Consider the following 25,661-nt stretch of genomic DNA (forward strand, 5'->3'; position numbering starts at 1 on the left):
GGTAGTTTCTTGCTGCCAAGATGTGTCCCGTTAGATTGATTAATTAAACAACAAATAGTTCTGAATGTCTACTCTTGGTTTCAGCCTTGGCCTTTGTCTGTAAGGACTGCATTTGTGTTAGAAAAGCTCAACCAACATGAAGACCAGAGAGCCGTCTTTGGGAGAAAAGCAAGCCATTTTGAAGAGGGGAAATCAGAGCTATTGGACAAGTATTGGGGATAGCTTGTACAAAAACTTGGAATGTCCTGAAAAAGAAAGAAACCGATGGCGATCTGCAGAGCACCAGACATCGACCAAGGAAAACAACAGCAGTTGATGGCAGAAACATTGTGAGAGCTGTGAAGAAAAACCCCAAAACATCAGTCAGTGACAACACAAACAATCTCCACAGGGCAGGGGTGAAGGGATCTCAATAAACCATTTGAAGAAGACTAAAGAGCAGCAATATAGAGGCTATACCACAAGATGCAAACCACTCATCCGTAGTAAGAATCTGAAGGCGAGATTACAATTTGCAATGAAGTACAGAGATGAGCCACAAAAGTTTTGGAACAACGTTTTATGGACTGATAAGACCAAGATTAACCTCTATGTGATGGAAAGGCCAAAGTGTGGAGAAAGAAGCAATCTGCTCATGATACAAAACATTCAAGCTCATCTGTGAAGCACGGTGGAGGAAGTGTCATGGCTTGGGCATGCATGGCTGCTTCTGGAGTGGGCTCAATCTTTATTGTCTGCCAATTTACGGAGAAATTTGTCCAAACTAATTGGGAGGAACTACATCATGCAGCAAGACAATGACCAAAAACACACTGCCAACACAACAAAGGACTTTGTTAGGGAGAAAAAGAGGAAGGTTTTAGACTGGCCAAGTCAATCACCAGACCGTAACCCAATTGAGCATGCGTTATACTGCCTGAAGAGGAGATTGCAGAGAAAAGGCCCCTGAAACAAACAACTGAAAGAGGCTGCAATAAAAGCCTGGAAAATAATCATAAAAGAAGAATGCAACAATATGGTGATGTCAATGGGTCGTAGGCTTGATGCAGATGTTGCAAGCAAGGGATATGCCACCAAATATGAAGTGTTATTTATTTTCATTTACTTCCATACTCTCTGTAATAATAATTTTGCTCACCTAAAAATTGGGTGGTTTGCTATCAAAGGTGCTAAGTTCTAAGTAGTTTAACACATCTCGGTGTAAATACCAGGAAATAAGAGCTGAAATTCACATGTCCCGTGTTCATCTTTCTATCTCAAGCCCAATGTATTCAGCGTATTGCAAAAACAAAGAAATTGGCCTTGCTATTCCAATACTTTTTGAGGCGATTGAATTCATTACAGTCCATCCGTCTCATACAATGCATTAATACGTACATATTACTGATGCTAAATCACATGCATAAGGCAACCTGAACTGCATTTCCTGCTCCTTCCCCCCCCGGACACAAAGTGAACATTTCTGCTGCGGCCACCAGTCTGGGAAATGGACTCCACGCACTGGCGTCACAAAACCATTAGAAACAGACAATGGATTCCAATTACCACCAGGGGTTTACTTCCGTTTTTGTCACAACTCAGTGCCTTTCAATTAAATTGCCCCTCTTAAATGGCTGCTTTAAATCAGAGCTGCTTCAAATGAGTGTTACGGCCTGGAGTTCAAGCTGTTTGACAATGACTCATCCTAACACCAGGCGTCTTACTGTGAAAAAACAGAATTCAGGCAAATTCACCAAAAGAAAAATCATTCAATTAGATCCATATTTAATTTAGGAGTGGCATGTGCACACCTCTCTGATGGGCAATCCATGGCTGCCTCTTACCTGGCTGTGCGAAGGATTGGTCACCCCCCACACTGTGGTTACCACGGAGAGGGAACCTGCAGGCTGATTGGTGCCTTGCTGCCAAGAGACAGGATCATATGGGTAGGAGCCGTCACTGTGGAGAAAGGTACTGGGGTTATTATGTTCTGGTACGGTGTCATTTCTGTTTCTGTTCATGGACAGAATGAACATTTTGCAGCTAAAAAAGTCAGGCTTTGGAGTCATAGACTGGGGAAAGAAATGTGTTATGGATATACCTCTTGCATAGGACAACATTTGAGTGCCATCATCATATGATCTGCAGTATGGAAAAGAATGCACGACTACGAGGGTACTATTCACACTATTCGCACATGCACGCACACCTCAGAAGGCCCTTTGTCATGTGAAGGCACTGAAGTATCGCAAGGTTTAAGTTGGGGTGGTTAGGCGTAAACTCTTTTGACCCTGTGCGTACAGTTGAATTTGGGGCCCTCGTGAGGGCTGAGGTTTCTCTTCAGTTCCTCTTCTCTAACCACCAGACATCCAGCCTTCTCTGTGAACAGGAAACCATTGTTCTGCTCCTCCGGCTGCAAATCAGCGAACACGAAGTCCGCAAGACCAAGGAATCCAGCCAGTTTGTTCTCAGACGTGGTGCATTTAGAAGCACTACTTCCTTCAGTGATGTGTGTGTGCGTGTGTACATGTCCGAGTGTGTATATAACCCTGTGTGTGTGTGTGTGTGTGTACATGTCCAAGTGTGTATATAACCCTGCGTGTGCGTGTGTACTTGTCCGAGTGTGTATATAACCCTGTGTGTGCTTGTGTACATGTCCGAGTGTGTATATAACCCCGAGTGTGTGTGTGTGTGTGTGTGTGTGTGTACATGTCCAAGTGTGTATATAACCCTGTGTGTGTGTGTGTGTGTGTGTGTATGTCTGTATGTGTGTATGTACATGTCCGAGTGTGTATATAACCCTGTGTGTGCGTGTGTACATGTCAGAGTGTGTATATGTCACCTCACTCCTGTCTACACAACAGAGAGGAGCTCTACCAATCACAAAGCACATTGGTAACACCCAACAGAACAGCACTTATGGTGATTACTTCCTGGTAATTCCCACAGGGGTCCTGGAGGCGTAGCCAGAAATAATCTGTCAATTACTGCAGGTTTGGTTCTATTGATTCTAACTAATGTACTCCATGATTGGAGGAGCTCCTCTCCGTTTCCCGTCAGTAAGATGGCACGTTTAATCAAAAGTCCCCAAAAGGCTTTCAGAGATGCAGTAACCATAACAATTCTGTTCCTACTCATTCCAGTATGACTTCTACACAGCTTCCACCATTGGGATTCAATTACAACTTGCCATGTTTTGTTAGCAGAAAGTAAACACTTTGAATCGTACCCCGATCCACAGTCTGCACTCTGCTAATGTCGATTGGCTAGGGCTGCAGCGGGCGGAGACAGTGAATCTCCAGCACCGGCTAGGATTGTAGCTGAAGTTTGAGAGCCATTCTGACTGACCCAAGTCTGTGCAGGAGGGGCCAATGGTGAGTGGTTGGGGCAGGGTGGACTCACAAGCCCCAGGTGGGAGCTAGGGGAGCTGAGGCTCTGTGGACACTGACCTGTGGGGCGTTGGAGGCAGGGCAGGTTTCATGGAGTTGATGGGGTTCATCGGAGGGGTGAGGGCGTCAGCAGGAGGCCCCGAAACTCCTCAACCCAGCAGGCAGTCTGAGGAAGAGAAACAGTATCTTTCACACTGTTCATTTTCTCATGGTCATTATGGTTTTATCTTGAGTCATACATCGTCTCTCAATATCCTCTTATTACTTAACTGAGTCAGAATAGTCAGGGGCATTTCTAGCATTGCTTTAAGATGAGAGGCTAACTTGTGCTGGGAGTAAATTTTCAGAACATCACGTGGTTAATTACAGACCTGGACCCTCATGTGGTAGATTGTGACAGTTGACCACAGAAAATATGCTTTGCCGACTGGGAGAGGAGCAACTTAAATCAGGAATTTATTACACTTATTTTCTAGACTTATTGGTCTTCTGCTGCTGCAGCCTATCCACTTAGAGGTGTGACGCATTGTGTGTTCAGAGTTGCTCTTCTGCATACCACTGTTGTAATGCGTGGTTATTTGCAAGACTGTCACCTTCCTGTCAGCTTTGACCAGTCTGGCCCTTCTCCTCCTCCTCATATTAACAAGCCATTTTTGCCCGCAGAACTGCTGCTCATTGGATGTTTTTTGTTTTTCGCACCATTCTCTGCAAACTCTTGAGACTGTTTTATGAAAATCCCAGGAGATCAGGAGTTTCTGAGATACTCATACCATCCTGTCTGGCACCAACAATCATTCCACGATCAAAGTCACTTTGATCACATTTCTTCCCCATTCTGACATTTGGTCCGAAAAACAGCTGAACCCCTTGACCATGTCAGCGTGCTTGTATGCATTTAGTTGCTGCCCCATGATTGGCTGATTAAATATTTGCATGAACAAACTGGTGTACAGGTCTGCCTAATAAAGTGCTGACTGAGAGCATATTGAACCATGAACACAGTCAAACATATTCTGGGCTTTAGCCAGGCATGCCCCTCCTCTGCAGCCGTGGTGGCAGTAGCAGCAGTAGTAGTAGTAGTAGTAGTAGTAGCAGTAGTAGTAGCAGTAGTAGTAGTAGCAGCAGTAGCAGTAGCAGTAGCAGTAGTAGTAGTAGTAGTAGTAGTAGCAGCAGCAGTAGTAGTAGTAGTAGCAATAGTAGCAGTAGTAGTAGTACTAGTAGTACAAGCAGCAGCAGCAGCAGCAGCAGCAGCAGCAGCAGCAGCAGTAGTAGTTTTAGTAGCAGTAGCAGTAGTAGAAAAAGGAGTTGTAGAAGAAATAGCAGACACAGCAGTATTTTAGTTGTAGTAGTTGTACAGTTATTCACTGTGCTGCCATCATTATGTATGTTCTTTGGCAATGCACCACCCAGTGTTGGTCCTGCCAACAGAGCAGCTCATTTGAATTTTAATTGGACAGGGAGAGCGCAATTATTTGCTGCCTGCTGTTATGTCACATTTGCTTTTGGCGACACAGTGCAACCTTTACAATAAAGCATCTTCACTGCAACAGACCAGAGGGGGATAGAGAGAGCGAGTCATAGACATATAGTCAGCGAGAGAGACAGAGCGAGAGTGAGATGTAAACCAGCATTGCGCTGCAGCATATATATACACAGTGAGCACTTTATTAGGTATGTAATAAACTTGCATTTTAGACTGACTGGTCTTCTGCTGCTGTAGCCTATCGACTTAGAGATTTGACGCGTTGTGTGTCCAGAAATGCAGTTCTGCATACCACTCCTATAATGTGTGGTTATTCGCGATACCGTCACCTTTGACCAGTCTGGCCCTTCTCCTCTGACCTCTCTCATTAACAACAAGTTTCTGCCTGCAGAACTGCTGCCCACTGGATGTTTTTCACATCATTCTCTGCAAACTCTAGAGACTGTTGTGTGTGAAAATCAGACCACATTTCTTCCCCAATTTGACATTTGGCCTGAACAACAGCTGCACCTCTTGACCACGTCTGTATGCTTTTCAGCATTTAGTTGCTGACACATGATTGGCTGATTAAATATTCGAAGCTGACTGGATGGAAAAAAATACAAATAAAAACTTCTCACATTAGATACTACTCATGCTCATTCATAAAGAACCTCCCTCAAAAAACATCAACCAAATCCCTGATCCATCAATATCAACTGCAACTTCTGCACAGAACAGAAACAAATACCAAAAATATTCATTACATGACAGGAAGTTTTGGCCCAGATATTTCACTTCTGCTCGCTGGCCAAACTGAAAGAACAACATTGTCACTGTAATGTAAAAAGACGTGCCGGCCTGACACACCTCTTACAGCATAGTATCCTGGACCCAATCCCCAAACCCTCCACGTGCCGACCCACCCGCAGGTTTCTCTGTACACCGCAGAGCACAGAGAAGCCTGGGAGCAGAGGGACGGTTTCGCATGCATGCGCAGACACGTGCGCAGACAAACACAGACAAACGCACGCGCACACACGCGCACACACGCGCACACACATGCAGACAGAAGCAGACAAACGCTCACACGCACACACGCATCTCCCCCAGGGCCAAGAGTGGTGGGTGGAAGAAGGATTTCACAGCTACTGCACAAGGAGAGAAGAATGGGAGGACTCTCATCAATGGAAGCACTGAAGACACAGAGAAACAGAGAGAATTAAGAGAGCGAGAAAAGATGAATAAGATCTCAGTCAAATGAATGTCTGATTTACAGGAGGGCAACAATGAGGTAGAAAGAAGAGGCCGCAGATTCTCACACACACACACACACACACACAGACACACACACAGACACACACACAGACCTGGGTCAAATATGCAATTGTTTTTATTTAGCTGGTGTATTGGAACCAATAAAATACTCTCATAAGTGCAAACCCCATCTTCTATCCTCTTGGTTGGTTCAATTGCACCAGGCAAAATCAAGCACAGAAAAGTATTTGACTCAAAAACAATTACGTATTTGACCCAGGTCTGACACACACAAACACACAAACACACAGACACACACATTCTCTGCAGCCACACCTGCTGCCCTCCTCACCCAGACACAGCCATCTGAGAAGTGCCCAGTTTGGCTACTGCCCACCTCCCTTGGCCTGGTCTCCTGGAGACTGCTGGGGTGTGGTGAGGTAGGCCTGTCAGCAGCACACTGACACAGCATGGGCCCACTGGAAGAGTGTGTGAGTGTGTGAGTGTGCGTGTGTGTGAGAGAGTGTGTGTGTGTATCTGTATATGAGCATGTGCGGGTATGTGTATGTGAGTGCGTATGTGTTCATACGTGTGTGTATGACTGTGAGCGTGTGCCAGCGGGTGCGCACACACACGGGGTTAGCTTCAGCGGCTGTCGGTAGCGAGGGCCATGTCGCTGCCTCCCAGAGCTCGTGGGATTCCTGACTGTGGGGCGCGGTTCTCCGGGCTAAAAATAGCGCTTGGATTTCGAGTAGAAAAAGAACATGCAATATGAAGGGGGGGCCGAGCGAGCCTCTCCGACGTGGGCTGGCTCTCTCTCAGATAAAGCCCAGGCTGGGCTGGGTAACGCAGAGGACCCGGGGCCTGAGAAGCCATTAGCCTCCCCGCTGTTAGCCTTTTGTGTTGGGGGTGGCAGAAATGAGCGGTGACCCCCCCCTCACCCCTCCCCCACTCCTTCCCTCACATCTCTCTCCCTCTCTCCCATCACAGGGATAAACTCCATTAACTGACATGCTAATTTGTCACCAACATCACTGCCTCTCACCCCTCCCCCCCCCTCCCTCCTCCTCCCTTGTTCTGGGTTGCTCTGCAGATTTAGGTCAGACAGCCTACAGCTTGAAAAGAGTAATCGTGGGGTGGGGGTTCAGTGATGAAAGCAGGACAGTTTATGATGGAGAAGGACACTCACAAGGATAATGCGAGAGTGAAGGGGGGGGGTCACAGAGGCAGAGTGAAAATTACAGATAGGCAGAGAGGACTGATGAGAGAGTGAGAGAGAGAGAGAGGGAGAGAGAGAGGGAGAGAGAGAGTGAGAGAGTCCACTTCTTCACTACTGTGTCAGCATAGCGATACACACTCAAACACTGACTGAGATTCTCCATTTCGTACACACACGCATCCAAGCACAAACACACACCACACCACACCACACCACACCACACCACACACCGCACACACACACACACACACACACACCCTCTGATACGACCGTCACACAGAAGCAGGCTGCACCCAGAGGCACAGGAGTGTACTGTGGTGTAGCTCACACATTCTGGAATTTGGCCCCTCTCTGGTTTTTCGCGGCAACACATGGGCGCCCACACACACACGCACGCACACACACACACACACGTGCTCGAGTGTAACCCCACCCACCCACCCCCCCACCACACTTCTGAGTTTGAATTTTATTTACGAGTGCTCAAGTTGTACATCTGTACACCCCCTGCCATCCCCCCTCTTCTCCTTCCCCCCCTTTCTCTCTTTCGCTATGTGCAACGGCTCACAGCACAGACTGTTCCTGCCCTGAAATGAACAGAACACGCTGTTCTGTCTCTCTCAGTCTCTCTCTCTCTCTCTCTCTCTTTCTCTCTCTGTCTCTCTCTCCTTGCCCTTCCCTCCTCTAATGGGCTCCTTCCACCTCTGGGCTGAGGTGCACCCCTCCAGCACGCTCTCCCCATCAGAAACAAAGGTTCAGGGAGGGACATTGCACTGGCCCCATGGAGGCCCGTGTGTTTACTGAACACTGAACACTGCAGGGCTGCTTGGGGAGGCAGTGACTGTATGCATGCGAGGACTGTGGGAGTTTGTGAGCGTGTTTAAGAGCACACAAGTGTGAGAAAGCGTGCTGTAGATTACATTATTGGCATTTGGCTGACGCACTTATCCAGAGCGACATACAGTTGATTAGACAAAGCAGGAGACAATCCTCCACTGGAGCAATGCAGGGTTAAGGTTACGCTACAGGCCGCCCTACATACACCCTATGAGGTGCAGGGGATTGTGGGAGTTTGTGAGCATGTTTAAGAGCACGCGAGTGTGAGAGCGTGCTGTAGATTCACCCTATGAGCACGCAGAGGATTGTGGGAGTTTGTTAGCGTGTTTAAGAGCACGCGAGTGTGAGAGCGTGTTGTAGATTCACCCTATGAGCATGCAAGGGATGGGCTAGGCTCCTCCAGCACCAAGCACAGGAGGGAGTCTGGCCTTCTACCCATAAGTCCCTGAGGGTTAATCCCCTGCTGTGATTGGCCAGTGACGGTGTGAGTGCTTGTTAGGGAGTTTCTCGCTCTCTGTTCCAGGCTGAATGTGGGACGGGCTTCCTAGGTGCCCCGCCCCTCTCTCAGTAGAGCCCAGAGTTCCTGTTCTACAGACCGAGCCCAGCCAGGTCCCAGCACAGAGCATTCTGAGCCCCAAATGCACCCTATTGTGTGAGAGGGATCACCATGCACTCCTCACCATAAGCAGAAATACACAAGGAAGTGAGAGAGAGAGAGAGATGAGGGGGCACACAGAAAAAAGAGGCGCGGTAGGGAGAAAGTGAGTCAGAAAAAGGAGAGAAAGAAAGACAGGAAGAGACAAAGAAATTCACACCAAGTGAAATTCACACCAATGGCAGATGGGCAGAATGAGGGAATGAGAGAAAGAGGGAGAGGTCTCGCACTCCACCAGCAGCTGTGGAACCCCCACACCAACAGCGGAGTGTAGAACCAGACTCCCCACCTCTACCACCCTCCTCTCCCCCCCCCCCCACCACACCACACAAAATGGGCCCCAGGAGTCACATGACCAAGTGGCCCCTTCCCCCACACTAGCCCTTTGAGAAAGGGAAATAGGGAGAGAGAGAGAGACTGGAAATTAAATTGGTGGGTTGGGGGGGGGGGGGGGGTGTTACCTGGTACACACACAAGCTAGCTGTGTCGACAGATGCGACAGAAACACAGACACACAGACACACAAGACACACAGACACACACACACACACAGACACACACACACACACACACACACACCATGCCCTGTGTACGCAGGAGATGTACCGAGGCCCTAACACCCAGGGTTTGGGCTTGTGCTTAGGGACCTCTGTGTACAGGCCCAGGCATACGTGTGACCCGTTTCCTGGTCAGGCACGAGGAACAGTACAGCTGCTCCATCATATGCCGATAGAGATAATTGTTTGGACGGACAAACCACTAATCACAAAGAGCCTTGTCTAATCAATCATGTAGCAGGAAGAGAGTTACGTACAGACAGCCACACATAGCATAAGTTAGGTTTAAGCTACGGCACCAGCACACGCTCCTGTCCTGGTCACAGGGTTGGGTAGTGAGAAGTAAAGATAAAATGAACACTCACTTCAAAGGATATTTTGACTGAAATAAAAATAATAATAATAATAATATATATTTTTTTAATTAAAAGGCGACAACCAAACAGCCACAAGCTCAAAAAGTGAAGTGGATTAAGAATGTACCAAAGAAAAAAGGTCTCACAACAAAACAGACAATGTACAGTCCCACCAAAAAGTATTGGAACAGCAAGACCAAGCAAGGCTTTGTTTTTGCAATACTGAATACATTTGGGCTTGAGATAAAAAGATGAAAACGAGTTCAGAATTTCAGCTTTTATTTCCTGGTACTTACACCTAGATGTATTAAACTGCTTAGAACATTGCATATTTGGTATCAGACCACTCAATTTCTAGGTGAGCAAAAGTACTAGAACAGTAAATTAAGTAAATTCAAGTAAATAACACTATATATATGGTAGCATATCTCATGCTTGCAATAGACTCAGTGACATCACCTAACTGTTGCATTCTTCTTTTATGATGCCTTTCCCAGGCTTTTATTGCAGCCTCTTTCAGTTGTTGTATGTTTTGGGGGCTTTTTCCCTTCAATCTCCTCTTCAGGAGGTGAAATGCATGCACAATCGGGTCTGGTTAATGACTTGCCCAGTCTAAAACCTTCCACTTTTTCTCCCTAATAAAGTACTTTATCGTGTTGGCAATGTGTTTTTGGTCTTCCTACATGATGTAGTTCCTCCAAATTAGTTTGAACGCATGGCAGACAGAATGTTTTTGTAGACTTCTAAGTTCATCCTGCAACTACCATCATGAGTAACATCATCAATAACGATTAGTGAGGCCACTCCAGAAGTAAGGTTAATCTTGGTCTCATAAAACATTGTTCTCTGAACTTTTGTGACTCATCTCTGTACTTCTTTGCAAATTGTAATCTCGCCTTCCGATTCTTACTACAGAGGAGTGGATTGCATCTTGTGGTATATAGCTTCTATATTGCTGCTCTCTAAGTCTTCTTCGAACGGTTGATTGAGATACCTTCACTCCTGCCCTGTGGAGATTGTTTATGTCACTGACTGTTTTTGGGTTTTTTTCTTCACAGCTCTCAATGTTTCTGTCATAAAATTTAGTTGTTTTCCTTGGTCAACCTGTTCGATTTCTGTTGCTCAGTACACCAGTGGCTTCTTTCTTTTTCAGGACATTCCAAGTTTTTGTACAAGCTATCCCCAATGCTTGTGGAATGGCTCAGATCTTTTCTAAGCTTCAAAATGACTTGTTTTTCTCCCAAAGACAGCTCTCTTGTCTTCATGTTGGTTTAGCTTTACTCAAAGAAATGCAGTCTTCAATCCAAGGCTACAACCAAGAGTAGACATTCAGAACTATTTATTGTTTAACCAATCAATCTAAAAGGAAAACATCTGGGCAACAAAAAACACCCGTCAGTCACATGTTCCAATACTTTTTCTAACCTAAAAAATTGGGTGGTCTGATACAAAAGGTGATATCTTCTAAGTTAACAAATCTAGATAAGAATACCAGGAAACAAAGGCTGAAATTCAGATCTATAATCTCATGTAAATCTTTTGACCTCAAAATCAATTGTCTTGAGTGTAGAGGAAAAACAAGGGAATTGATCTTGCTGTCCCAATACGTTTGGAGGGGACTGCATATTGTGAAGTGTACCGAGGACTTGTGCCAATGAAGACAGCAAATACCACATATTTATTTTATCACTTGAAGCAGTGTGATTCCTTAGAGCATGAGGAATGCACACGTTTCAGTCTCACATGAAAACACTTTCTACACGACCCCTGAAGACAAGCAGCAAAGCGCCAAGGGAAACACCACAAATCACGTGGGACGTGGCAGCCGACAGGGAACCAGTTTTGGGACCTGGAAACCTCCCGTCTGGTAGCAGGTATGGAGAGCAGGGAACGTTTTCAATTAACTTGGGGACACTGGGTGTGGCAGTTCAGGTGTACGCTACCTGTTAAAAAAAATAAATAAAAATGTAACCACCAGAGGGCATCTCACCAACAAATACACACACAGCAGTGGCCGCTAAACAGCTAAAATAAGGAGGATCCCAGAAGCGATCCTGTGATTGCGATGCAAACCTGGTGCATTTGCATTCTAGTTTCCTGCAGGCTGAACGTCACAGAGCTCATAGTCCTAAAACACTTTTTGGGTGTTTAAATAATCACCGTTGTGCGAGAACAGGGCAGGCTTATCATCACCCACATAGTGGCAACACATTCTTTTTAAAAACACATGCGGTCAAATGCAAAAGTAATGGGGGTCTGTGCATAAAACAGGCTGTAATTCCTACAGGAAATTACACCATATCACCCCATATGGATGGAAATATGAACAAACTCCCTGTTGAGGTCAGAACAATAGAATCTCTTCCCATCTTCAAGCGCAAACTGAAGACGCACCTCTTCAAGCTGCACCTCTCCCTGTCCCCCCTGACCTTCCTGTAAACCGAAATTGTTGTCTTTCTGTGATTTACTTGTGTATCAGGATGTATCAAGTTTTCGGCTAGGTAAGCGGTTTGTTCATACATTTGCGTGTTGCGGTATTACGATAAAAAAATAAAATAACAATAATAATAATATATAAATAAATAAATAAATATCCTTATGGATATTTCCAAGGGTCTTTGAGCACACTTATCCTGGGTTATGGGTATGTACTTTGCACTTTGTTGTACGTCGCTCTGGATAAGAGCGTCTGCCAAATGCCATTAATGTAATGGAATGTAAAAATACCATGAAATGGAGAGACAAAAAAGAGACAAACTCATGTTCTCATGTGTCACCGTCCAAATACTCTTCCATTTAACTGTATAGCCAACACTTGCACAGGGATGTAGTCTCTTTAAACATTAAAGAAGTAAAGACCGGGACTCTCGCTCTAAATGGTGGGCCAACCACAGTAAAAACAAAAAAGAAATGGCGATACCACTGCTACAGACACAGTGTGATCAGTGTAGGCCAGCCCTACTCTACCAAGTCCCTGTAAGCCTACAGTGTTTTATGAAGGCCACAAGGAAGTTTAGCAGAGTGTGTGACAGAGAGAGACTGTGCATGAGAGCAAATATATGTGTGTGTGTGCGTGTGTGTGTGTGTGTGTGTGTGTGTGTGTGTGTGTGTGTGTTAGTGCTGAGCGATTTTGGTGTTTTTTTTAAAATAATTGATAAATGATGGTTGGATTATTTGAATGGTCGTAGTTTCGTGGACAAACAGCATTTTTCATTTTCGTACTTTTTAAAAGGCAGCTACACAACACTCCCACAGAAATACGCATCATAATAACTATAATGAACATTAAACAACAGAACAACACAAACTGTATATACCATAACAACAATTCTAACAAACTGCAAACTGGTAGTTCAAACTAAGCAAAATCTCTTACTACCAGAGTATATGATAATAATAAGGGACAAAAAATTATTCTGAAATATTTTAAGACCAAAGTGATGATAAATTTAAAAACAGATTGAAAGTTTCAAAGCTCTTTCTTTTTATTTACTTTTATGTTACCATTTAACATTTCAATAACGACATTCAAAAAGAATTCCATTTCGTGGAACATTCATATATTTCAAAAGAAAAAAAAAGGGAATCGCATTAGCGTGTGCACGTGTGTATTTGTGTTTCTGTGGACACGTGCTAACCTTCCGCTGCACAAAAACGCATCTGATCACAGACCGACAGCTTGTAAGACATTTGTTTGTGTCAGAAGCCGAAGAGACCATGTGACCACAGCCCTTGTGGACGGAGCAGTGCCGGTTTCAGGCTCTGTGGGGCATGTGTGGCAGTAGTGACCAGTCACGACTCCCTGACCAGTAGTCCTTTAACTGAAAGCCTGACGGCTGCCCGTAATGATTAGCTGACCGTAACTACGGCAACTCCGGCAAAATAACTCGCTGCCTGGGTCTCTACACTGCTACAACATACACAGATACAGACTCACTCACACAAGCAAGCACGCACGCACGCACGCACGCACACACACCTCTATCACAGCAAAAATGAATCTACTCTTAATAATCTCGATTTCAGCCAAGCTTGTGATTTCAGCATGGTTGTGCCAGTCAAACTCCCTCCTCCCATCACTTAATCATCCATGTATTTTTGTATTTCCTAAGGGGACAACCTTCATCCACTTAGCATACATTTTACATGTTGGTAATTTACACAAAGCTAATTTAGACTAAGTGCTTTGCCCAAGGGCACAACTACAGCGTCTTACCTGCTATATTGCATTACAAGCCAAGTTTCCAAATGCATACAGTAAATGTGCCCCCCCATGCATTTCTACACAATTACTTATTTATACTTTTTTTACCAAAATATGTTTTCAGTGCAAAAAAATAAATAAAAAAAAATAAAAAAAACCCTGATGATGACAGGGCTGATTGTCCAAACCTTTATAAAGGTTATAAAATGTTAAATATATCACGCAACATTCAGTAGAGGATTGTAACAGAATTTAATGTGTCATTCAAAATCCAGTCACCACAAGTTATCATATGTGTTACAAAAAAACTACAGAACAATATAGCACATCAAAGCTGGACCAGGTAGTGAGGCAGGTCACTGGGCTACTGAGGGCTCTGGAGCTAATGACAGAGGTTTTTCAGTCTAGTGGTTGCATTAGCCCATGGAATGCGAACACATTTCAAAAGAGTTTCACACCAATTAACTGGCATTTTGCCCAAGAAATGTACGTCATTCATAATTTTATTATGATACTTGCCACAGAAGTTGCATGAATGGCAGGATTAGTGAGATGAATTAAGCTACAAATAATGTCTGGCATTTGGATCAGAAGAAAGTTTTGAGAAACATTGGCATTAAAACATTAAAAACCCTAGGAGCGATTACTGTTCGAATTTACGCGTACCAGCTCGAGAGTGGCATCTTGTTTTCAGCATTTCATTTAAATTAAGTGCTTTCACTTAATCTCGCATTGATAGCAAAGGTTGTTATCAGGAGGAGCTATCTAAAAGTAGAGCCGGAATGGCCTCCGTTGCTTACATCAGAGCCTCATCGGGCCAGCAGAAAGCCCAGCCTTTGGATCTCACAACAGCGCCTCGCTCCCAGGTGGGCTCTCCATTTGAGAGGACCCGCCACAACATGAACGACGTATGGATCCGGCCACGCGGACTCCTCGGCTCTGTTCTCCAGGCGGGCAGAACAGGCGCACTCGTACCACGGGCCTCCGGCGACGAACCCGTCTGCCTTCTACAGCCCTGACCTCCCCCAAATCCCACAGCTGCAACGTGACCCGCCCGGCACACAGCGGTCTCACTCTCTCACTCTCTCTCACTCTCTCTCAGTCTCTCTCAGTCCTCAGCAACAGTCCGGTCAGGCCGAGCAATCAACCAGCTGACGGCCACGGACGGGAAGAGTGACCCAGCACCGACGGGACACGCCCCCTCAGCCCAGACGCCGAGACGCTGACCCACGCAGCACCCACCAGAGCTGGCACCAGCACTGGCGTCGCTAGCTCCCATTATCTGCAGGGCCGCGGTCTGGCCTGACTAGCTAATAGCGTGGTGAAAGGCTTATGTAACCGTTTCCAAGAAAGCAAGGACAGACCACATAAACACATGACACACAAGGAGGGGGAGGGGCCTGCTCTGTCGCCAGTGCATATGCAGCGTAGACTGCGGTGATGTCACAATGGAGAGAAGCTCACAGAGCCTGGGCTCGTTCTGATTGGAGTACAGCCGTGAAAGACCAAGTGCACACAGACAGACACACAGACATGGGGGTGACTTTGGCTCAGGAGGTAAGAGGAGTCGTCTGGCAGTCGGGAGGGTTGCTGCTTCGATCCCACCCTGGGTGTGTCAAAGTGTCCCTGAGCAAGACACCTAACCCACAAATGCTCCTGATGAGCCGGTTGGTGCCTTGCATGGCAGCCTTTTATTGCCATTGGTGTGTGAGCGTGTGTGTGAATGGGTGAATGAGAAGCATCAATTGTACAGCACTTTGGATAAATGCGCTTTATAAATGCCAACCATTTACCATTTACAGACAGACACGCGCCTACTCTAAGGACATCTCGAACTGCTTTGCTCTTCTGGCAGAAAAGACATAACTTAGCAAATGCACCTTATCACCAGTGCAGGCACACACACCACAGGGTGAGTTGAAGATGATATGTCTTGGTATAGTAGTTTCGGACTTGTGTCCTGAACTTATATTCATGGTCTTACAACCCATAAATGAATTGTACCTTATCTGACCCGTTTGGTTGTTTGCTATAATATACGGACTGTTGTAAGGTACGTCGTTTTGAATAAGAGCGTCTGCTAAATAAAATGTCACGTGATGGTGGGGAAAGACAGCCGACCAAACCCCAATACCTGTACATACCTACCGCTGAGAGCCACCTGAATGGGAGGGTCACACGAGGTGGCATTGAAAGCGTTTGGGCAATGTAGTCAGGGCCTGAACAGACTGCAGGGCTAGTGTGATAGGCCAACATGAAGTGAGAACGGTCAGAAAATGTCGGCCAGAAAAGGTCTTGTTTTTCATTAGCAGGACAAACTGCTGGACCAAGTACCCGGACTCCTCCGTAGTCTGGAGCAGTGCTTGAACGTCTGTGCATGACGTCCGCCCTCCCACACACAAGGCGCTAACAGGGGCCACTTTACCGCCATTCCTGCCAGTCGCACAATCAAGTTATCGCAGCCAACAGTGTTCCACGAAACGTCCCCCAATCGAAGACGCGCGGTGACTGTCGCGGTGACCACCGCAAAATAACGATGCGTTCACGCGGTCGCTAGCAAACCAAAGTTCAGGACCACCACGTTGCGCTTCCCTTGCCAAAATAAAGTTGAAAATGTCATTTTGTATGCGGTTCTACAGGTGGGTTGACCTACAAGGCTCCTAATGGGGTCCTTCCCTTACAAGGTGAAAGCAGAACCAATCTGGCCAATCGCATACTTGACAGTCACAGCTGGGGGCAGAAAGAGACCCTTCAAAATAACAGCGCAAAAAACTCCCACTTAGATTTTTACACCAAGCTGAAATGACACATTAGCGGAAGCCTTGCTAAGAGGCTCAGAGATCTCTCTCGAGCCGCCGTGTTCCGCCGACAGTGACCCAGCACCCACCGCAGCGAGACGCTCATCCAGCTAAATCTGATTACTGGATAAGAGGAGAGGCCAGGACTCCCACAGGAACAAAAGCCAGGAGACACAGCTGCCACTTCAGGGAGAGAGCTGAGCGACGCAGCTAATGACTTCCTGCTACTGGAGGAAACGGTCCTCAGCAGTGTTCCACGGCCTCGTTTGCCAATACCAAATAATTACACCAAGTTCTTATACGCACATATTTACACCAAGTTCTTATACGCACATATTCACACATCACTTGTGCATCTAAAGCGAGCATCTGGAAACATTAATGGTGACCTCTTTTGAGTTCAGTTGCAGACAGATGTTGCTGACGTCTATTTCTAGTCTATGGACATGAAAAACTAGCATTGATGAATCACTCCAGTTCAGTGTCGAGCTAAATTTATAACAGTGTATCTCGGCCTTCTGTATTAACTGTACATTTGATCTGTGAGCGGTGTGTGTGAGGCTGTGCTCCACATCCTCAGCCTGGGTTCCCCCCGGCCTCTATCTGGCAGTCATTTGGGGGAAGCAGACCCGGGTGCAGGCCTTGTGGGGACCTTGTCGACCCCTCATCTGGCCCCTGCTGTCCCAGGACAGGGCGTCCTGCCAGCTCTGGAGAGAGGACGTTTCTCTCTCTCTCTTCCTCTCTCCCTCTCTCCATCTCCCTCTCCCTCCCTCCTCTGGGGCGCTACAGGTACAGGAGCGAGAGAGAGGGGGGCAGTCCTGGGGCATGGTAGGGAACTGTATTGGGTCTGTTCACTTTAAACACTGACCCGGTCAGTCAGAACAATACACAGGCATGCAGACAACAAGCAAAGGGCCACTGATCACTGATCCTGGATCAGCTCAGGAAACAAATAAAACTAATAGAAAAAAAGCTAAACAAAGATTGATCTGGGGGGGGCTCCAGCCCAATCAGGCTTCACGGGGACGCTAATACGGACACGCACCTCCCACCAGCCCCTAAGGAGGAGCAGCTGGCTCGTGCTCCGTCCCGTGATGAATGGAGCGATTTCGGGACGGGACGCTTTGCCCTTTGCAGCGGAGCGTTTTATCACTGTCACCGTGCGGCCCTGGCGCGGACAGCCCCGCATGCATTAACTGGGACGACCTTGCGCCACGGCAACCGGCTGGGACGGGTGTGTGTGGTGGGGGGGGGGACATTTCAGCCAAGCAACCCGGAGGAACACCCTGTTACCGTGACTAGATAATTCAGCCAACCGCCCGCCTCATTACCCGCCACTTACCGCGAAACGCACCGACAGCAGCCGCACTTTTATTGCCGCCTGTCTGTTTGGTTTCCTTTTATTTATTCTAGCTTTTTTAGTTGCTCAGCATATTTCGCGCTTCGTGTCACTCTTGTAAACACCGAGGTGTTGGGGGCAGGGGGGTGGTAAAGGGAGGGAGCGCAACTGAGTTTCAGCGCCCGTCATCATCATCCTCACCCGCGAACTTCACAAGCACCCCTCTGTGTGTCATCACACTGGTGAATGAATTGAGTGGCCTCAGTGTGTATTAATATGAGCGCGTAGGAGGAAGATAAAACAATAACACATAAATTATGACTCAAAGCAACAGCACAGGGGGGGGGGGGAGAGAAAGAAAGACAGAGGGGGAGAGAGAGCATGAGCAAGAAAGAGCAAAAGAGAGTGGCTCTATTTGGGAGAAGCTGGCGGTGGGGAGGTAAACACGCAGAGCACACCAGAGGCAGGTGAGCAGGGCCACTGGACAAGGCTGCCTTTACAGATGAGTCAACTACATGGTGTGTGTGTGTGTGTGTGTGTGTGTGTGTGTCTCTCTGTATGCATATAGGCATGTATACATCGGTGTGTGTGGTCCCTTCCACAGACACACACACACACGTCACGGCTCGCTGCTCAACAGAACTGCACAGGGCAAGCCAGGGAGGGCAAAGGTCCAAACAGCCATAAATGAGGCTTTTGAGGAATGGTACGAAAGGCAGACTGAGGGCTAAGAGTTCCACAGGGGAATCTTCCGGAACCCCTCCCACAGCAGATAAGCACCCCGCCCACAGGTCCCACAGCTGCAGAACCAGGTCTGAACACGAGACTCCCCCCTCCCCTCCCCACCCCCACACTGCCCTGCCTGCGCACTGCCAACACAGACAATCCCGTGGCCACAGTCACCTTGAGAGCAATTAGGAGAGAGAGAATGGGGGGGAAGAGAAGAGAGGAAAGAGGAAAGAGAGAGAGCGAACCTGTGCATGCAGCAGGAGCACTCTACTCCCCACGGCACGAGGGCAAACTCGCACAATCCCACAAACACCGAACCCAACACCCCTCAGTCCCGCCACAGCGTCCCACTCCTTACCACACCAAACCCAAACACACACCCCCCCGCCCCTTTCCACATCTCCCCGGGGAACCAGCAGCTGTGTGGGTTTTTTAAAACCGAAATGGTCCTCTCACTCACTTACCCCTGAAAACAAAATATTCAGCACTCCCTTTACCCTTTGCCTTAGAACATGAGTTTTTCCTCAGGCTCTTAGTTCAGGATAATGGTTCCGGTTTAGAAAAGCACAGCTGCGCAGCACAACTGCCACAAAAAAACTCACTATCATTAAATTTTCCATTTGCAAAGACTTGAGGAGGGTAAAATCCTAATGCGTGTACATAGCTCACTGTATGGTTTCTGCAGTCTGACGAATGACGGGCTGATGCAGCAGGAGCACTGACGCATTGGAGTGGACAGTGGATACCAGCACTCTTCTTCATGTTCACATGTTAACTGGACCCTTGTGCATTACTGTTCTGGGACCTTATATTCCTCCATTGATTGATACCATTAATGACTCTCTGGAACCCCTGAATCCTACCATTTCCAGAACTCACACATTCTACTGTCTCTGGAAACCTTATATTCTACCGTTCTTAAAACAATTCCATTCTACTTGTTTCTGGAACCCATACATTTACTGTTCCTGGAAGCCTTGCACTCTACTATTTCTAGAACATTTGCATTCTACTGTTTCTGTGGACCACCTTGGAGTCCTTACATTATGCTGTTTTTAAAATGTTTACATTCTACCGTTTCTGGAACCCTTACATTCTACCGTCTACGGAAGCCTGACATTGGGCCTCCCTGGTTTCTGGAACACACACACTCCGCGGCCTGGCCTCACGCATTCCCGCCTTGCTCCCCGGGGGTTCGGCTGAAAGACGAGGATGTCTGGACGCAGAGGCGTTTGCTGCCGCTCAACATCTTCATTGAGGAAAAAGGCACAAGGTGCGATAATGTCACCTCCACAGCCTGAAAACGCCCCAACCTTCAACCACAGCAGCAGCTGCCCAGATTCTGTCAAACACGCATCCCACAAACCCAGCCCAAGGGAGAGCTCAGCAGCAGGATGGGGGGGGGGGGCCTCCCCACCCAGGCCCCCGAAGGCGGTTAACCCATCGGATGCGTAAATCCCTCGCAAAGTACACTCGCAAGACACAAATTGCTTGTCAAGAACCTACCCATCTGTTTCACTGAGGCAAAGCAGGGCCATCAGAGGGATGGGTGGGTAAAAGATAAAGTCTGCTACGACTAGGGCAGATTATGCACAGAGCAGCAGATGATCTCCACGCTGCTAAGTGTGAGCCCATCCTAATTGGCCTGCGTTAAATCTCAGACCAGGCAGCGTGGAAGTGCTCTTTTTACGCTATACAACCGGTCACTCCTGCTAAGACCTAGTGCGCAGTTCCTGCACTGCTCTCCCCCCTTATTTGACAGAAAGACATATATAAATTGAGAACCTCGTAAACATTCCTCCTCGGTCCATCAGAAGGCTCAGATTTCACCAAAAATTGCAGGTACCTGATCCCTACCCCCCCTGCTGTGCCAGACGGAACACTGACCGTGCAAATCCACTTAAAGGTGCGATTCCTGCCCGTGTTCCAGGGCTCTTGGGAACAAACAGCGAAGTACTGCTGTCCACCGGCCTGGACCGCACGGAAGTCGGAACTGGACACGGAAGATCAGAATCGGACGCGCAACACCACACGAAGCATATCGTGACGCGCGCTATGATATTCTACTTCCCTGTGCTAAAAAAAGCACATTAAAACAAGCTCGCAAGCAGTATCCTCATCCTTCATGTTAACTTTCCTCTCACAGGTAAAAACCGGACTGACAAATCAACTCCAATCTGTCCATTGGCTAGAACAAATGGTACACCACATGAATCGCTTAAAATCGCAAGACTGTATTAATACGGTATAGAAAATGTAATAAACAAGAACAAATAAAGTTAAAAAAGCTCAATAGTCCGCTGTATCGACGAGACGGTGAAACTCATGAAGTGGCACACGTGGAGCTGAGCCGCAGTTATAAAAAGCCGGCTGACGGGCTCTGTGCAGCTGGCCGGAGGCGGCACAGAAGGAATAGAGGCCGCTCATTCCATCCCAACCTCCCTCAGGGTGATTCCCCAGTCAGCTCGGCACTCCTCTTCCAGGACTGCGCACCCCCCCACGCCTGATCCTGGATCAGCTTAATTCTCTCCCACGAATGGCTCCGCTGCGACTGCTTGTTGGTTTCACCTGATCCCAGATCAGCTCCTCTCTGTGCCAGACTCCTTTTGATAAGACAGGTTCCTGGAGTGTTTCTGCGCAAAAGTCGTTCATCTAAGTAACTGACTGGCTAAAGAGTCCACACACCTTGTTCTCAAGGCCTCAATTGGCTGCAAATTGAACGGAAACCACAAAAACAGGCAGACACTGCAGCCTTCCAGACTGAAGTTTGAGATCTCCACTAAATGCACCAAATGGTGCAGCATTCCACAGGTCTGGAGACCCTTGCAGACCAGTAAGACGAGTCAAGGCAGCAAGGTTTTTTACGGCTCTCAGAGATGAAAGTGTGAAACACTAAAGCTAAACATTTTCTGTAAAGATGGAATTCAGAGACAACAGACTCTGCTCTATGGCCTTTATGTGGCATTGTGTTTTACGTTTACAATTTCAGCTGAAAATATCTGGCATCATAATTGAAAAGAAACACTTAAAGGGTAGCAGCACTAGTCTGTACCAAATTATTGTAGGCCTAGTTTTTAGATTTTACCATTTTACTAGCCACAACTTGGTACACATATGGAGAAGCACACTCGCATGCCTCCAACCAAGTCAACCCAAACCACTGGACTACACTCACAGTGGGTTCCATTCCTGGATGGTTTAACGACGCAGCTGGGACATCATGGTGGTGCAGTTCGGCAATTTACAAAGACAGAAACAAAACAAAGGATGTGTGTATGGATCCCCCCGTCACAAATAAATAAGGTGAGTGTGTGCGTATGGGGGGGGGGGGGTACATCACACAGGCACACATGTCTCTGAATGCGTCGCTCAGCAACCAAACACAGCTACACTATCCAGGAGCAAGGAAACGCCACAAAATGGCATCAATAATTAATTGATCGCCAATGGAGAAGGTGGCCTCTATCAGTTAACCTGACAGAGAGCCTTGTAGTCAGCTAGACCAAATGGCCTAAATCAGCCACTTCAAACACGCTGATGTGCAGCAGGAAGCATGATTATATACAGGCGACATGGCTCAGGAGGTAAGAGGAGTTGTCTGGCAATCGGAGGGTTGCCGGTTCGATCCCCCACCCGGGCTGTGTTGAAGTGTCCCTGAGCAAGACACCTAACCCCCAAATGCTCCTGACGAGCTGGTTGGCACCTTGCATGGCAGCCAATCGCCGTTGGTGTGTGAGTGTGTGTATGAATGGATGAATGAGAAGCATCAATTGTACAGCGCTTTGGATAAAGGCACTATATAAATGCCAAACCATTTACCATTTACCATTACTACAAGAAAGGGAAGCTTAGCAGCTGTAGTATATTCCTCCATGCCTATCTGGGCAACTGAAGTGTCAAGGCTAACTATAGATTTATTTTAGAGGCCATTTCAGAATGACTAGCCAATTTCTGCTTATTTTTTGTTCATTCAAAATTCATGACAAATGCAAAATGAAAAGGAATCAGACCAGGATGTCATTACATTGCGGGTAAGAGGAGGTCGAGTGACACAGCTTGATGCTCTGCGTAGCGAGTGAGTCAAGCAGGAGTTTGCAAGACTTGGACAGACTCAACTCACTTAGGGTGGCCAATTTCACAATCCCAAGGCAGTGAGACGCAATTGATAAAGAAACCAAAAGAAAACCAAACGTCAGTCGCCTCAGCAAGACAGTCGTACTTACAACTAACCAGTAACTATGGAAACTAAATATTACATTCTGCCAAGGAAAAGTTGATCTCGTAATTGCAACTTAAATTTATATGTGTGTTTGTTGACAAAAAAAGTGGTGGAGTTAAATCCCACAAGCTTGTGTAAATTATGTGACAAGTCACACGATCTGGTTGAAAAATTCAAAGGAGGGGCTATAGTAACCTTCAGTCTTACATAAGTTTTAAAACAAGTCTGAAGTAACGGCTCTGCCCCCTATAGGCAGGGGAAGGAAGCACATTAATTTGGCGAATCAAAGGCACTTGAAACACTGGTATGCTGGTAGGCCTTCCACGCTTGTATCAGAAAACGTTTTTTCCTGTGCAGCTACGAAGTACTAACATGCTGACTATGTATGTCCACAGAGAATCCTTTAACATGTAAACTACACTTCTATCACTTATACAGTAGAATTTTAAATGTTATAACAATAGTTAACTAAAGTTAAACTATATTAAATGAGTCAAATCTCAGATGTCCTCTACAAGTTCGATGATTAACACAATATTCTCCAAGACTTCTAAAACTGCTGCCGCTTTAACAGTGTCAAAAATCTTTTTTTATTTTTTAAAAAGTACATCAGGGGCAACTCAGGAGAACGTCTGGAAAAGCAGTGAGCAGGTCTGCGGTAAGGTCATGCAAAATGATGCTCCAGTAGTAAAATTGTAGTAAAAACTTATCCAAAAAGGAAAAAGTATCCAAACTACGTATTGCTTTCCGTGGTACACGGCGTGGCGTGGTACATTTGGCAATCTAACACACGGTGCTTAACGAGATGGAAAGGGTTCTTCTTAAACCAGTGTCATTTCAAACGAGATACCGAACGTTAGTTGAGCATCTGAGCATCGGAGCGAGAAGAGCACAGGACAAACCATGACACACTTTCGCCGAGACTAAATCGCACTTAGCATGAATTGATACAGAGGACATCAAAAAGAAATGCGGCAGGAATACGCTGAAGCTGAACAGCCATGATTGATTACTATCGTACATTAGCCACACTCGCTGGGCACAGTGTGGCCAGCTCCGTCGCACAGTAACGCGTGCCCGCAATGAAATAACAATGGGAGACATTTTGTATCTCCTTGCAACACTTCACTCAAAAGTAGGGGAGGTATTCTTGCTCTGTGCCCTTTACCACATGAGTATGTCTGTGATATAATAGCCGTAACCCTGAAGGGCCATTCAGTTCATTTGTCAATTACGCGAGAAAGGGACATTGATTCGTCATTATTAAATCACCCTAGCCAGCAAGCTAACAAAGCTAAACAAACGAGTCTTGGATTCTTTGGAGTCAGATTCAGTCTGTCCCCATGCATGTATTAACGTTACGCGATCACAAAACAACAAAGGCAAAAAGAACCACATTGTACAGTAGCTAGCCCAATAGCCTACCGGCGAATGGAGCAAAGAGGATCAGTCTTCCGTTAGCCAGCCAAATGCTTGCTTACCTTCAATTCAAACTGCCCGAGGTTGGTTTGCTTCTCGCTGTGGTCCTGAGTAGAAATCCAACTATATAGGAAGACGATGACCAATACGACCTTTCTACTATGCAAACGCTGGCACTCCAGAGATAAGGTAGCCAACTTAATTCGTGTTCGTTTTTTATGCAGCCTACTACAGTCTTCAGTAATGTGTATTTCTTCAGGCTACCTCCAGAACGGCCAATGACCGATTATTAGCCCAGCTATCTTAGCTTAATTGTATTCTCCATCTCGGAATTTGTGGGTGAAATATGTTTCCAACATAGATACGATAAACCAGCAAGTAGGCTATGTTTCAGCGAGGGCTCGACCAAGAGCGCTTGTAGTTGGACCCGGCTAGCAGCGGTTCGTTTCTAAGACGCGGCATGTGGATGTTCCTTAAAGCAAGAGTAGCCTGTACACTGAATAGATTATGTGGTCCGTGCACTCGGCAGTGTTTGCCTAGTAGGCTTCGCTGCATACCTCCCTCTATTGCACAATGGGCTGCTATAATTTATTCATGAGATCATGAGGATGGAGGTTCTCTGTCGGAGGGGGAAAAGGCAGTTTTTTGTCTTCCCTCTCGTCGCTCTCCTGACTGACTTCTCGCCGTCAGACCAAAGTAGTAGACCGACGATTGGAAAGCGCCTCAACAGAGCATTCGCTTCGCTCGTAGGCCCTACACCTACAGCACATAGGCTTACTGTATTCATACAAATGCAAATATCGCCATTTCGGCTCTTGAGGACGAACCGATTGTTCTGACGAGTCAACGCAACGATTTTGCCCCAAGATGGTCAAGCTTGGGTTAAGCACTTTCGTTAAATAAGCTATTAGTCTATTCAGGAAAAACGACTGTTATAGTTATGCTATGACAAGTTAAGCCTATTTGCGATCTGCAATTAGCACTGAATGACATTAAAAGTTAGTTACACTACTAAATCTTACACGAAGTTACTGCAATTTAAATGATAATTAATCGGCGAGATAAGGGGGGAAAAAACTCCCTGAGAGGGACAGATAGGAAGAAACCTTTGGAGGAACCAGACTCAAGGGGGGAGCAATCCTCCTCTGGTGAGCTCAGAGTGTGGATTTTAATGACCAAAACGGTCCATCAGTCAATGTTAATGTTAATGAATTTAGCGGCAGGAGGTGGCAGTACTGAAAT

General features: G+C 46.6%; 1 protein-coding gene across 3 annotated transcripts in view; it reads right to left on the reverse strand.

Moving 5' to 3' along the window:
* zmiz2 (zinc finger, MIZ-type containing 2) overlaps positions 1–25,073 on the reverse strand; it is a 40,750-nt gene extending 15,677 nt beyond the window's left edge. For 2 of the 3 annotated variants that reach the window (XM_061262247.1, XM_061262245.1), the window contains exons 1-3: positions 24,482–25,073; positions 3,429–3,534; positions 1,824–1,938 (exon numbers count right to left, since the gene is read on the reverse strand). In XM_061262247.1, the coding sequence (XP_061118231.1) occupies positions 1,824–1,938; positions 3,429–3,478 (165 nt within the window). In that variant the 5' untranslated portion in view covers positions 3,479–3,534; positions 24,482–25,073. The remainder of the gene's footprint in view (positions 1–1,823; positions 1,939–3,428; positions 3,535–24,481) is intronic. The other variant, XM_061262246.1, reaches the window with a different exon arrangement.
* Between the last annotated feature and the right edge of the window lie 588 nt (positions 25,074–25,661).

Source organism: Conger conger, chromosome 12, assembly GCF_963514075.1.
Source record: "Conger conger chromosome 12, fConCon1.1, whole genome shotgun sequence".
Taxonomy (NCBI): Eukaryota; Metazoa; Chordata; class Actinopteri; order Anguilliformes; family Congridae; genus Conger; species Conger conger.